The sequence below is a fragment of the Myotis lucifugus genome, unplaced genomic scaffold (assembly GCF_000147115.1).
Source record: "Myotis lucifugus unplaced genomic scaffold, Myoluc2.0 scaffold_229, whole genome shotgun sequence".
Classification (NCBI taxonomy): domain Eukaryota; kingdom Metazoa; phylum Chordata; class Mammalia; order Chiroptera; family Vespertilionidae; genus Myotis; species Myotis lucifugus.
The window spans coordinates 849,391-861,992 of NW_005871277.1; the positions used below are offsets into that span (position 1 = coordinate 849,391).

Consider the following 12,602-nt stretch of genomic DNA (forward strand, 5'->3'; position numbering starts at 1 on the left):
TCTCTTACCCCACTTTCTTCCTTTGTTTCCCTGTCCTCAGCTTTCATAGACGTACTCTCAAACGCATCTGGACCTCGTGTTGCGAAATCTTTCCTACAGGAAGTCAAGGACCCACATACCACAGGCCGGTCTGAGTCAGACCTGCTCCAGGCCCGCCCGCCCCTGTCTGGTAACACGAAGAGCAAAGAGTACATGTTTGAGTAAGCGGTTCTGCATTCTTAGCCCTGCGATTGGTGCAGGACAGTCGTCAGGCACATGACAGGCCGTCAGTATCATCAACGCCAGCTGGACTGGAAGGTGGTTCCCGGAGGTCTGGTCACATCTGGTAGTTGGGTTAATGGATGGGAGGTAACAGGTGGCCAGGGTAGGTGAATCCTGCAGGGGGCTGTCTATCCAGGCATGGATGCAGGACTGGAAAGTTAAAAAATAAATTTTTTTTTTCAATTCCCAGGCTGGTTAGAATAAGAATGGTGTGGCTCAGTGGTTGAGCATGGAGCTGTGAACCAGGAGGTCACGGTTCGATTCTCAGTCAGGGCACATGCCAGGGTTGCAGGCCTGGTCCCCAGTGTGGGGCGTGAAGGAGGCAGCCAATCAATGATTCTCTCTCATCATTGATGTTTCTCGCTCTCTCTCCCTCTCCCTTCCTCTCTGAAATCAATAAAAATGTTAAAAAATAAAAAAAAAAAGAATGGAGTCTTTCCTCCTGCCTCAATCTTCATAACATTAATCATTTTAGCAGCTTGGTTACGTGACTCCATGGTATATGTCCGCTGTCTTCACGCTTTCCTCGGTGAGGACAGCCATCATTCCGGTCTGAAAGAAAAGCCGTTTGCCTGGCCATGTGAATTATTTGGCTCTGATTTCTAATAGTACTCAATAGTAGATATTTTTTTCAGCCCCTCTTATCTATTATCCATCTATCTGTGATAAGTTTCAGTTGGGCTCAGTTTTCATGTGATCTGTCCAAACATAACATTTGCAAGTCACCAGTGATCATATGAAAATAGTGGCTGTTCATCGTAATTGCTATCGCCAGTAAGTCAGCTGAAAAAAAATGCTTATGCCCGGCTGGTGTGGCTCCATGGTGGAGCGTCGACCTATGAACCAGGAGGTCACGGTTCGATTCCCGGTCAGGGCACATGCCCGGGTTGTGGGCTCGATCCCCAGTGTGGGGCGTGCGGGAGGCAGCCAATCAATGGTTCTCTCTCATCATTGATGTTTCTATCTCGCTCTCTCTTCCTCTCCCTTCCTCTCTGAAACCAATAAAAATATATTTTAAAAAAATGCTTAGAAGATTTGTGTACATTTCCGACATTTGCTCTTTTTGAAATCTGTCTTACACTATCTATAGTGAATAGCAATTGCAAGGCCTCTGAATACACACAACTATCAATATTTCTATGCACTTATTCACGAATCAAATCATTCTATGCATGTGGGGTCTCATTTACGTAAAAGGCTTATATGCTTTAAGAATACATTTAAGCATGTCTGATAAGAACAATAGGAAATCTTGGACAAATCGCATGGACACACCAGAGGAGAGACAACAAACAGAAGAGAGGAATTAAGTGAGACTCCATGCTGATGGAGAGAGAACAGCAGGAAGTGAGAGGAGGAGCCAAACAAGTTACTTACATTGTTCCTGCCGCCCGCCCCCCTCAAAAAAAACAGCCCCACAAAAAAAAAACTAGGTTTAAGATCCTGATGAAAAACCCATAAGTGATTCATAACTGGACGACTTGATTCCCCCTCTGCATTGCCCTGGTTTCTCTCCCTTCCCCCAACACACACACACACACACACACACACACACACACACAGAGCACCACGCCCTAGGGAGGGAGGATACAATCTACAATCTGGGACAAATGACTCAGATTAGAGATAAATCAATGACATAGAGCTCATACAATTACATACAGTTATTGGAAAAAATAGCAGCCCTTCCCTTCCCTTCGCCTGTCCCCTGATGGTCCCTTAACCTGGAGAATCAGGCAAAGAAACAAGAGCGCACGACCCCGGGGCTGAAGACCTTCCCTGGGAGCCGGAGTCCAGAGAAGGTTAGGCCGTGGGTGCAGGAATTTCCCCTCCCTCCCTCACTGACAGAGTCGCCACTTTACCGCCGGTCCCTAGGCGAGGGCGGGTCTTCCCGGAACTTCTGGCTGAGGGTGTTTCCCTCTCCGAGTGACGCAGAGGTTCCCGGCGCCCAGCAGGTAGGTGGCCCGGGAGGGGTCCCCGCTCACCCGGGCTGAGACCCGCGCCCGCTGCCTGCCTCTCCCACCTCCAGCTCTGCTCGGGTCTGTTTTAGCTGCAAGCCCCAGGGGTACAGGAGTTAGTCCTGGTGTGCGATGGGGTGGGGGGACACGGGACTGGGGGGAAGGGGGTGCAGGTGCGGCAGGTTAGGGGCATCTTGTGGGGCTGGAAGTGGGAATTGTCATCTCCTAATCATCCCAAGGCCCCGTTCTCTACTTTCTCTTTCACTTTACCTCCCTCTCCCTCTCTCCCTCCCCTTCATGCGGAAAATTCATAGTTCCTCCATTTGATGTAAATTTACGTGTGGAAATGGAGCTTCAGACCTCCCCCCGGGCCGCCCCATCCAAACCGTACTGCAGCCCCTACCAGTGGTTCTCAACCTCCTGGCCCTTTAAATACCGTTCCTCAGGTTGTGACCCAACCATGAAATTATTTGCGTTGCTACTTCATCACTGTCATGTTGCTACTGTGATGAATCGTCATGTAAATATCTGATATGCAGGATGGTCTTAGGCGACCCCTGTGAAAGGGTCGTTCGACCGCCAAAGGGGTCGCGACCCACAGGTTGAGAACCGCTGCACCCTTCTATATACAGTATAGGGTGTCCCAAAATTCACGCAAGATTTGCAATTCAATTCAATTGCAAAACTTGCATGAATTTTGGGACACACTATAGAAATTCAAGGGGCCAGCTCAGATACCTTCTGTGACTCCCTGGACTGAAAATTTAAAGGTTAAATCACTCCCGGTTTCTTTTTATTTTTTAAATATATATATATATATATTGATTTCAGAGAGGAAGGGAAAGGGAGAGAGTAACATCAATGAGCTGCCTCCTGCACGCCCCCTACTGGGGCTCGAGCCTGCAACCCTGACATGTAACCTGACCTCAGGCTGATGCTGTATCCACTAAGCCAAACCTGGCAGGGCCACTCCCGGTCTCTAGCCCAGCCTTGCACTGCACCCCTATGGCCCGATGGCCCCGGGGAAGGCCCACTCCAGGTTCTCCACTGGCCCTTTTGTGGCCCCTGCCCCACCAGCGCCCCCCTCGCCCAGGGCAGCGCCTGGATTCCCGGCACCTGACTCACTGACCCTTCCCTCTGTTCTCCCAGCCTCGGATTCAACTTTGAGCCCCATCAGCTGCTGTGGACAGCCTGCTCCCTGTTGCTGGCTGCAATTCTCAAGTGCCCTGGGGAGGGAGGGGGAAGGAGTTCTGACTCAGCATAGGTTGTCTGGGAAGGGTGGGGGCGAGGCTGCAGAAGAGCAAACCTCCCCTGGGAGGGATTTGTTCTGGGGTTAGAGTCTGGAGACAAGCCTGTTTCTTTGCAGGAGACACTCAGCCACTGCTCCCTCTGTCTCTTCACCAGAAAGCCGCCCTTGGTGAGTACTGCCCACCCTTACAGATTGGGTCGCCCTCCGGTTTCTCCAGCTGTTGTGCCCCTGTATCCTTGTCCTTCTCAGGCAGTAAGCTCCCTGCTGGCGTTCCTAGAAACTCTTTCCTAGCTCAGCCCCAGCCTGTGGGACCCGAGAAAGGGCCCTATCAGATGTGTGCATGGAAACCCTCTCGCTGAGCCTGCGTTCCTCTCCCCACAGCCTGGACCGCCTCTGTGGTTTAGCCAGTGTGAGCCTTTTTGCCACCATCTGTTTTTACTCAATCCCTCAAAACAAAAACAGACGCAAAACAACAAGCCTGCCGTATTGGCGCTGATTTGTAGGTATGGGGGCATGGTGTATCAGAAACCATTGCAGTCAGCTGGGTGAGCAATGGCCATTGCTCTGGCTTGGAGTAGGGTGTGGTGTTGGTTTGTTTTAATATACTTTTATTGATCTCAGAGAGGAAGGGAGCGCGGGGAGAGAGAGATAAGAAACATCAGTGATGAGGGAGAATCATTGATCCGCTGCCTTCTGCACGCCCCCTACTGGGGATCGAGCCCGCAACCCAGGCATGTGCCCTTGACCAGAATCCAACCCGGGACCCTTCAGCCCGCAAGGCCGACGCTCTATCCGTTGAGCCAAACTGGCTAGGGCCAGGTGTGATGTTTAAATGGTGATTGTGATGAGCACAGAAAGGCCTAGAAATAGTCCTGCCAAAAGCTACAGAATCCTTGAAGAGGTGGGTGTGGTTCCAGGAAGGAAAATTATCTTTCTCAAGAACCTGCCTGCTTCTCTGGCCTGTAGGTTCCTGGATGAAGTTTCAGATTCCCAGTGACTCCTCTGCCCCTGCTCGGAATATACACAGTAGTTTCATTTCTCTTCCACATTCTCTGTGTACCAGGCAACTACATGTTACTTACTCTTTATTTTCAGTAAAAATCCCCTACTTGGTTCTGGAGATTGCAGAACCCAGTAGGGGATTTTTACTGAAAATAAACAGTGGGTATTACTTTTGTAGGTGGTCACCACCCTCTGACTGAGCAGGGGGAGGCAAGCTCACAGAAAACTCCGTTCGAATGGTTGGAGGGCAGCTCCTAGTGCAGGGGTGGGCAAACTTTTTGACTCGAGGGCCACATGGGTTCTTAAACTGGACCGGAGGGCTGGAACAAAAGCATGCATGGAGTGTTTGTGTGAACTAATAAAATAAATTCAAAGTAAACATCATTACATAAAAGGGTACGGTCTTTTTTTTTTTTTTGCCCACGGCTGTCCTAGTGAGACTAGGGCCAATGACTAGGAGCAGACCCACCTGTTGATTCTCTGGATTTAAAAAAAGCCACACCCGGCCAGGTGTGGCTCAGCGGTTGAGCGTCCACCCAGGAACCAAGTGGTCACCAGTTCAATTCCTGGTCAGGGCACATGCCCGGGTTGCAGGCTTGATCCCTAGTAGGGGGCGTGCAGGAGGCAGCCGATCAGTGATTCTCTCTCATCATTGATGTTTCTATCTCCTTCTCTGAAATAAATAAAAACATACTTTAAAAAAAAGAATAACATAAATTATAACCCATGGACATAATATTTTGTTGCCATATCACATGAAATGGTTGTCTGAGATTATAATGAAATTTGGAAGACATGTTTTGATTTAAAATAGAGGGCATGTTGGTTATATGATATAGTGATCGCCTGGACAGAGAGAACAAACTGGTTTCAATAACGAGACCCAAAAGAAAAGTCACAAGGTACGTGATCTAAGTTGCAGAAGTCCATTTTGGATCAGGCAACGTCTTACGTGCAGGGCAGAGACTCAACCTGTAAGATAACATTTATTTGGGAAAGCACAGAGGTAGCGGTAGTTCCCAGGAGAAACGGGCTTAGGAAACAAGGGATGGAGGCAAAGGAAAGGCCCATGGAGCTTTGAAGGGAGGAAGGTCAAGGTGATGCGTCTGGAGGGATGGGGAACGGAAGAGGAAGGGAAAGGCAGGGGCTGGCTCCCTGGAGGGAGCCTCTGCTGGGTCCTCCATTCTAAGGGTTTTAGGGGTGGAGTTTTTAGGGGCGATCCAGGGGCAGATCTCAATAGAACATTCCGCAGCTTTCCAGGTGTGTCCTTTCAGGGTTGTGGTCTCCACTGATTGATTGATCAGTGTCAGGGCAGGGGGGTTATTATTCAGTGCAGCTGGTCCCGAGGTCAGCCATGGTGCTGCTTGCCAGGTTTTGCTGCTTTTCTGGGCCTGGAACTGAATGAAATACACCTGAAGCCTAGATGTTCTCTCCGGGGAGGAAAGGTCAGGGGTCTAAACCCCAATGACCAGGGTATGCGAGGGGAGGAAAGGTCATTCCGAGGACGAGATTCTACCCTACACATGTCCATGGCTAGGACTGGGGCCTTCCGCCCTGGTGACCTTCTGCACCTGGCCCATCCTCCTTGCTCTGCTCAGGTCTGTCTAACGGCCACCTACAAGAGTAACAGCCCCGGTCTATTTAACAACAGCGACAAGAACAGCACTCATGTCTATCATCATATGGGCCAGGCCCCATTCCTAGGACTTCATCTATCTTCATTCATCTGTGCATAGACATATGATTTTCATTTTAGAAATACTGAGGTTCAGAGGGGTTCATTACATTCACTGAATATACCTAAAAAGTGGTATAATAAAAACACTTCCGAAAAAAGTGGACCTGGCGCTTGAACCAGCCTTCGTTGAGGTTTCCTGTCTAGCTTTCCACCAGGGTCTGGCATTTAGAAGGAGCATTGCTATGGACACCTTTATCCCCTTCTGTTCCACTTCTTTCTCCTTCCTGGGTCCCCCATTAACCCTCTGAATAGATGTTGATGCCAGAGAGAAGCCCATCGGTATTGGTGTTTGGATAGGTAATCCCCACCATGGCGCTCCATTCATGATCTGTCTTTTCCACAGTAACCCTGTGTCACCATGGTGTCCCCTCCCTGCTACGGCCTGCTAACCCGCCAAAAGGAGCCAGGTAAACCTGACATGTGACTCTGATTTGCCATTGGACCTATGTCACCTCGCGCGGTGGGAGGCATTCTGTGAAGGTTGGTGACCACTTGAACTCTGGTCTATCTCTAGTGCCACTGAAGAGCATCTCGGTGACCTTGTCCATTCGTGAGTTTGTGGCCGGTGTGTCTGCTACCTTGAACTATGAGAATGAGGGCAAAGATCCGTTGGAGGCCTTCTTTGTTTTCCCCATGGACGAAGACTCAGCTGTCCACAGCTTCGAGGCCGTGGTGGATGGGAAGAAAATTGTGGCAGAATTGCAGGAGAAGTCTGAGGTACTGGGAATGAGTATATTCCTTCTTCCCTTTTTATGCCCATAATGCATAGTCTTTTTTAAAATTTTTTTATTGATTAAGTTATTACATACGTGTCCTTATCCGCACATGACCCCTCATTCTCCCCACTCATGCCCTCACCCCCCTGTTGTCTGTGTCCATTGGTTAGGACTATATGCTAGCATATGAGACCTTTGGTTGATCTTTCCCTCTTACCCACTCTCTCCCCTACCTTCCCATAATGCATGCTCTTTAGGGTCCCTATCAAATGCAACTTCCCAGAAATGTTGATGTCGAATGCTTTGTGCTCTACTCCCCTCCAACCGATAATTTTCCTCAAACTATTGGAGGGAAACACCCATCGAAGGCTCTCAGGGTTTGGCTGTGAACTTGGCAAGACCCATCACAGGCTCACCCCACCAGTCTTTGCTTCCTGTGCCACTTCTCTCCTCCTCAAGCATGTCCCCTCTCATGTCATGTCATCGTCTTCCCTTGTCCTCCTTAGGCCCGCACCAATTACGAGAATGCCATCAGCCAGGGCCACCAAGCCTTCTTGTTGGAGGAGGACGATCAGGCTGGCGACATCTTCTCTTGTAACGTGGGGAACCTGCCCCCCGGGTCGAAGGCAGCACTCACCCTGAAGTACGTGCAGGAGCTGCCTCTGGAGGCAGACGGGGCCCTGCGCTATGTGCTCCCCGCTATCCTGAACCCTCGCTACCAACTCTCCAGTGAGTAGACTCTTTCTTCAAATACTAGTGGGGAAAACCCCCCTCAGGGTTGTCGGGGGGCTAAACATTGTGGGGAGGGGACACACCACTGAGCTCACTTTCCATAGGAGGGTCTGAGGGCGGTGGCCTTCAAATGAAGACTCCTGCAGTCCCTTCGAAGGACGTGCCTTACACACTCAGCCTGGCTGCCACCGTCAGCTCCCAGCATGCCATCAAGAGTGTCCAGTGCAGCTCCCCCGTGAATCCTATTGAGTACCTTGACGATAAGACTTCTGCTCAGGTAATTAGTGAGCACACGCTGTGGTTGCCAGCACCCCTGTTTTTGGGTCCTGATCTACCTCCCTCCATCTCCTAAATATCGCTAACTTTCCCCTGTTAACCCCGGGGGAATCGCACTGGGCCCCTTCTTTTTTTTAATATATTTTTATTGATTTCAGAGAGGAAAGGAGAGGGACAGAGAGATAGGAACATCAATGATGAGGGAGAATCATTGATCAGCTGCCTCCTACACGCCCCCTACTGGGGATCAAGTCCACAACCCAGGCATGTGCCCTGACTGGGAATCGAACCCGGGACCTTTCAGTCCCCAGGCCAACGCTCTATCCACTGAGCCAAACTGGCTAGGGCTGGGCCCCTTCTTTATCCTTATTTCATCTCCAGAGCCTCCTGCCTGTTCTCGCCCTTGCTCCTGGCTCTGTTTACGCATGGAAGGAGCCGGTAGCCCTCAGCTCTGACCTCAGCTCTGACCTCAGCCCTAGGCAGAGGCACGATGGTTCTAACATGGCTTCTTTGCTTGCTCCCAACTCAGATCTCCTTGGCTGACGGACACAAATTTGATCGAGATGTGGAGCTCCTGGTTTACTACAGTGAGGTGCATACCCCCAGCGTGGCTGTGGAGATGGGGGTGCCCGCAGCAAAGCTCGGTATGTTGCTTCTTCCTTTGTAGTTACCGCCTAAGGTCGTTGAATTACCCTCAAATTACCCTCACTTTTTGTTTTTCTATTCAGTAAAGGGTAAAAAAAAAAGGGGGGGGGACTAGTTTATACTATGGCATACAGAAATGGTTCCATATTGAATATCATGTGACTATGTCTTATATGTAAATTTTGGTGAATTAGTAGGTACTTAGACAAAGGACATGAAAAAAAATTTACAAGGGAAATGCAGCTAGTTTAAAAATATGGGACAATGATCAGCCTCTACAAGTATATATAAAAGTAAATGATGTGATTTTTTCACTTTTCAAATAATCAAAGATGTCCAAATCTGGGAACACCTCATGCTTTAAAAGGTGAGGTGAATTTGGCACTCTCACAGATTGCTTTAAGCAAAAATAATTTGGAATCAAACTTTGGAGAAGAGATTTGGCGATATGTGTCAAAAGAAATGTTCATTTTAGTGATTCCAATTTTAGGAATCTTACCTAAGGAAATAAATTTAATTGTAAGTAAAAATATACACTAAAATGGCCATTTTCATAATATCAAAGATTAGTAAATAATCACAATGTCTCACAGTAACTTAATTCACTATGCTGGGATTACTTGATGAGTTATTATGCAGCTACCAAAATCATATATGTTGACAGATTTAAATAATATAGAAAAAAAGCCTTCCAACGAGGATTAAGTTAAAGAAAAGTAAGTTATACAAACAGATTGCTATAAAAAAATAACCTGTCAATTAAGAAAAACATTTAAAACCACAGGAAATATGCACATAGTAATTATGATTAGATTAAGGCTAACTTTACATTCTAAATTTTTTGTTTTACCTAATAAATAACTTTTATTGATTGATTTATCATTCCAACATGTAATCTCACCTAGAGTTCTTTGTTCTTTTTTTAATTGTGGTAAAATTTATCTGACATAAATTTTAAGTAAAAAGAAAACTAATACTTGGGTATAAAATGTACATAACGGAAATTTTACCATTATAATTATTTTTGAAGATATAGCTCTGTTGCCTTAAGTACATTCACCATGTTGTAAATATCACCCTTATCCATCTTCAGGGTTTTTTTTTTTTTTATCTTAACCTAGTTTCTTAATTTCTAAGCCTAAGTTTAGTTTCTTACTAGGTTTAGTTTTTAAATTTCTTTAATTTATCTTATTTTCCAAGTTTTCCTTAGTATATATCTACTTTTCCTGTTATTTTTTTTGTTGTTTATTTGTTTTTATTGATTTCAAAGAGAGGAAGGGAGAGACAGAGAGAGAGAGACAGAGAGAGAAACATCAATGATGAGAATAATCATTAATCTGCTGCCCCCTACACACCTACTGGAAATCGAGTCTACGACAGGGGCATGTGCCCTCATTAGGAAGTGAACCATGACCTCCTGGTTCCTAAGTCGCTGCTCAAACACCAGGCCACAAGGGCTGGGCTGTGTACTTCTTCTTCTTCTTTTTTTAAAAAAAATATATATTTTATTGATTTTTTACAGAGAGGAAGGGAGAGAGATAGAGAGCTAGAAACATCGATCAGCTGCCTCCTGCACACCCCCAACTGGGGATGCGCCCACAACCAAGGCAATTGCCCTTGACCGGAATCGAACCTGGGACCCTTCAGTCCGCAGGCCGACGCTCTATCCACTGAGCCAAACCAGTCAGGGCTGTACTTCTTCTTTTAACTGTACTGGTGTAACACATGTCAGGGACCACTGTCTTGGGGCCTCCCTGAGCTGCCATGGCCCTGGACTACAGAGATCATGAAGGGTCACTGGAAAGATATTGACACTTCTGAAGCATTTCCCACTTTGGTGGAATGACGCCTCCTTGGGGACAATCATAGTCAAAACACAGTGTCTTGGGTTAGGCTCTTACTTCCATAGCTACCACTGCTTTAAAGATAAGTAGCTATAGTTGATCTTCAATCGGCCATTTTTCTTATCTCATTGTTGACGTTTGGCCAAGGTAACTTCACACTCCAGCTCACAAATTGGAACTCCTTAATTGGCCTTCACTTGTTTAACCATCCCCCCACCCCCCCCACCAGCCCCCCCAGGGCAGGCCGTCCAGGCTAAACCTGTTAGAGGGGGTCCCAGCCTCAGCCAGGTTTGCTCCAGCTCCTGTTCCCTGAAGCTCCAGGCTCTGTCTTTGTACATTAGTTGCCTGGTTTTGTCCTTCCCTTTGGGCGAGCTCCCCCTTGTGTGCCCAAGAAGTACTCCCACAACAGTATGTATTTTTTTAGTTCCTTTTCATCTCCTGGTGTCCTTATTCTTTCTGAGTAGATTCTTTGATGGGAGATCCATCTGCGATGGTGAGTTTCTACCCGAATATCCCAGAGGCTCAGTCACCAACTGCATGTGGAGAATTCGTCTTCCTCATGGACCGCTCGGGAAGTATGCATTGTCCCATGAATAATCAGAATCCATCTCAGCTGCGCATACAGGCAGCCAAGGTAAGACTAGTTCTTTTTCTGATCATGTGCGCAAGTAAGGGTGAGTCTCGGGGGTTAAATTAGAGTCCATCTGGGTCATCTGGATCAGTGCTTCCAGCTGCACTGCAGCTCACGTGACCACTGCGAGGACTATAAGACTGGGAGGCGCGCTCTGGGTGAAGGCCCACACCCGCAGGAGTTAGATGGGGAGGGTCTGTGTGTCTTCAAGGATCCTCTCTCACTCGCTCCCCATACTCTCTTCCTGCAGGAAACACTGATTTGGCTGCTGAAGAGTTTGCCTGTAGGCTGTTATTTCAACATCTTTGGATTTGGATCGTCCTTTGAGTCCTTCTTTCCGTAAGTTTCTAGAAAGGCTACAGAGAGTTCAAAAAAAAGAGCCTCTAAAGCAGCGGTTCTCAACCTTCTGGCCCTTTAAAACAGTTCCTCATGTTTTTACTCCCAACCATAAAATTATTTGCGTTGCTACTTCATAACTGTAATGTTGCTACTGTTATGAATCGTCATGTAAATATCTGATATGCAGGATGGTCTTAGGCGACCCCTGTGAAAGGGTCGTTCGACCGCCAAAGGGGTGGCGACCCACAGGTTGAGAACCGCTGCTCTAAAGAAAGGACTATATTGTTAAAGGGGTTACGGTAGAGTTGACCTTGACATTGGGGAGTTCAGGTGAGGTTGTTTATAGTGGTGGGGATCTCAATGCGGGGGATGCGATACTGGGCAGTGTCAGCTAGCTCTGTCCCTGCATGTGTTTGCTTTACTCAGGGAGAGCGTGAAGTACACTCAGGATACCATGGAGCAGGCCCTGAAGAGAGTTAAGAGTATGGACGCTGACCTCGGGGGCACAGAAATCTTGGAACCACTCAAGGCCATTTACAGTAGAACTTCCATCCCAGGCCACCCTCTCCAGGTAAGAATAGGAACAGAGCTCACAGAAAGGGGGGAGAGAGAACTCAACTTCGGTTCCAGAATGTATAGCCCTGAGTTTCATTGTAGGATTGTCCCAATATGGTATGCGTAGTAAAGGGGAAAACACAAAAGGCATTTCATAGAATCCCTCTTCCTTAGCTCCATGCTCCAAACTGTGGAGGTGGAAGCTCTCTTGTGGAATGCCACAGAGGCCTGAGGTGAGACTGGGAGGGTGAGGAAAATGCCCAAAACCATGTAAAAACCTGATGCAAGTGACAGTGGCCCATAGGGATTTCACACGTGTCCGAAGAGGCATCAGTGTCTCCGGCATGAAATAGTCGAGTTTTTCAAGGGCAAATTGCGGTATTTTAAAAATGAACTTAAAAAAAGAAAAGGTGAACTTCATAGACCTTGACCAATGTCTTCTGTGTTCAGCTTTTTGTCTTCACAGATGGAGAAGTGAACGACACATTCAGTGTCATTAGAGAAGTGAAAAGCAATGGGCAGAGGCACAGGTATGCAGACAATGTGTGTGTTTCTGGATGACTGACCACATGTAATCTAGGGCCTTGTGGTTCCAGTGCTGACAAGTAAGGATGGACAGGAATACTGTGGGGGTTATTTCGGCTTCTTTTGAATAA

General features: G+C 47.6%; 1 protein-coding gene across 5 annotated transcripts in view; it reads left to right on the top strand.

Annotated features, from left to right (window-relative positions):
• The first annotated feature begins 2,021 nt into the window (after positions 1–2,021).
• The window catches only part of LOC102438544 (von Willebrand factor A domain-containing protein 5A), a 24,387-nt gene continuing 13,806 nt past the window's right edge, over positions 2,022–12,602 (top strand). The window contains exons 1-11 of one of the 5 annotated variants that reach the window (XM_023762035.1): positions 2,022–2,216; positions 3,586–3,636; positions 6,552–6,615; positions 6,723–6,925; positions 7,431–7,653; positions 7,761–7,933; positions 8,462–8,576; positions 10,886–11,055; positions 11,303–11,391; positions 11,818–11,962; positions 12,397–12,476. In XM_023762035.1, coding sequence (XP_023617803.1) covers positions 6,567–6,615; positions 6,723–6,925; positions 7,431–7,653; positions 7,761–7,933; positions 8,462–8,576; positions 10,886–11,055; positions 11,303–11,391; positions 11,818–11,962; positions 12,397–12,476 — 1,247 coding nt within the window. In that variant the 5' untranslated portion in view covers positions 2,022–2,216; positions 3,586–3,636; positions 6,552–6,566. Of the gene's footprint in view, positions 2,217–2,282; positions 2,301–3,585; positions 3,637–6,551; positions 6,616–6,722; positions 6,926–7,430; positions 7,654–7,760; positions 7,934–8,461; positions 8,577–10,885; positions 11,056–11,302; positions 11,392–11,817; positions 11,963–12,396; positions 12,477–12,602 lie in introns of those variants that run through there. The other 4 variants (XM_023762036.1, XM_023762033.1, XM_014463945.2 and 1 more) reach the window with 4 other exon arrangements.